General features: G+C 42.9%; 1 protein-coding gene across 1 annotated transcript in view; it reads right to left on the bottom strand.

Annotated features, from left to right (window-relative positions):
- Nucleotides 1-1,606, bottom strand: part of RBM44 (RNA binding motif protein 44) — a gene marked incomplete at its 3' end in the record, with an annotated part of 12,983 nt that extends 11,377 nt beyond the window's left edge. The window contains exon 1 of the mRNA XM_010133535.1: nucleotides 125-1,606. Coding sequence (XP_010131837.1) covers nucleotides 125-1,606 — 1,482 coding nt within the window. The remainder of the gene's footprint in view (nucleotides 1-124) is intronic.
- Nucleotides 1,607-1,957: the final 351 nt, after the last annotated feature.

Genomic DNA, 1,957 nt, shown 5'->3' with positions numbered 1-1,957 from the left:
TTCCTGCTGTTTCTAAACAAAAAGCATTTTAAAAAGTTACAGATTAAAGTCCTGAGCAACTTTAAATTAAAGAAAGTTCTCTATATATAGAAATTGTTTGGTTGTGACTTTTTTTTTTAATTACCTGAACATGTGAGCTTCTTCCAGCTGTTGCAGTGTTGCCACCTGAGGATTTTTCCAGTGTGTCAGTAAGCTGCGACTGAACTTCCTCTGTACTACTGGCTCCACATGACCAGTCTGTATTGCAAGCAACATCTGCACAGGTTTCATGGTGCCATCCCATGGGTTCAGATTTGCTCATCATCCTTATCTCTGTATTCATAGCCCTGGAGGTGAGACAAACCTCAGCACTGATACTTCTGCTTGTTGTAAAGCAAGCTCTGAAGTCAGAGCTCGCATCAACAGCCTGGTTAACTGTAGAGATACTGGTAATTTTTTCCAAAGTTTCACAACGCTCCCAGTTCAGAGAGCTGGTATTTCCATGGGAGGATTTCTCTGCAACTTCTGCTCCAGAACAGGGATTTGTGCTAGTGAGAATTTCAGAGACTGGAAATGTGGTTTCAGCATCCTCTGCGGTGCAGTCAACGCAGCTGGCACCACGCACGCACACACCAAGTTCTTCTCCACTGCAGAAATCAAAGTCCCCTGCAAGGCTGCAAAATTGCATGTCTCTGCAAAAAGCAGAGGCCCTTTGCGTTGGGGATGGTAAGGGGCTGTCTTCCTTCACTGAAACGCTGTGAACATTCTTTTCAGACGCTTCTTCTCCAGTAGCTATGTGGGGTGGCAGTGTGCCATCCGTCAGTGGGATGTCTTTCACTTCTGCATCTCCTAAACTGTCACACACAAGCAGATTTGGACTGTCCCTTTCTTTACTCCCATAACAAGGACTTTCAAGTACACTTCCACAAATGACACTATGATACTTGGTTTGCTCTTCCTCGTTATAATAAACCATGCCACTGCAATCCAGCAGAGACATACAGTCCTGAGGCAGGTGGGGAAGATCTGCCATAGCTGCTTCTGAGCAGGTATTGCCATACTCAAAAGTGGAACAATCTTCTGACATGTCAACAACATTTTGTTCCTGTGTGACTCCACCCCCTGGAACTTCAGGTTCTGGATCTACCAGCTTTAAGTTTTTGATTCCTGCAATTTCCCTTTGCTCAGAAAACTCCCTTGAGCTATTCCTATCATCAAAATCTTGCTCGTGAGCACTGAGATACTTCAGCTGTGAATCTTCACCAAAATGGCTTTGTCTGCAGTCATCACACAGACTGCAACTACAGTGCATATCATCACATGCTCTTCCCCACACACCAACTTCTTCCTTGTTTTCATCTAGCTGTGCACAGCCAACTCTCATTTTCTGTTTATAATATATTTCAAGATCTGCGTCTAAAGATGAACCTAAATACAGTAAGCTTTCCTCTGACAACTTTAAGCCTGAAACGTTGGTACACTGTGCCCTGCCAGTACCAGAGCAGCGAGCTTCTGCTGCAATATCTCTAGCGAGCATGTGCTCAGTTTCCTCAGAATAAAAAAGATGGGAGGTCTGATTGAAGCATCTCCTTTTGCTTTTACCATTGCTGTTCTTTTCTAACTCCATGGTACAAACACTTAAGCCCTCCTCCTCAGAAGTAATCCACGCAACTCATGTCCACGGCAACCTCTCAAAGTCACTGCCTTGTCTCTTCCTGTCAGTTGCTCACCTTAATAAAAGTTAAGAGAAGTTTGTGATACTCCTAGGTATACAACAGGACATTACTGTTTAAAAAAATATGTTAAATTAACCACCTTATTTTCACCTATTACATGTTCATATAGAAACTGGAAACTACATGGTACGTTCTCAAAGAAATCCTAAGAGCTCATGGAAGGCTGTTAAAAGAATTTTCCATCCTTGCTTGTGCGATTTCTATTAGTAAAAGCATCTTCAAAGACCAGTCAATCCCATTTT

The sequence above is a fragment of the Buceros rhinoceros genome, unplaced genomic scaffold (genome assembly GCF_000710305.1).
Source record: "Buceros rhinoceros silvestris isolate BGI_N320 unplaced genomic scaffold, ASM71030v1 scaffold38983, whole genome shotgun sequence".
Classification (NCBI taxonomy): Eukaryota; Metazoa; Chordata; class Aves; order Bucerotiformes; family Bucerotidae; genus Buceros; species Buceros rhinoceros.
Note: the sequence above shows the minus strand (reverse complement) of the source record. Positions and strands in the feature narration are given on the sequence as shown.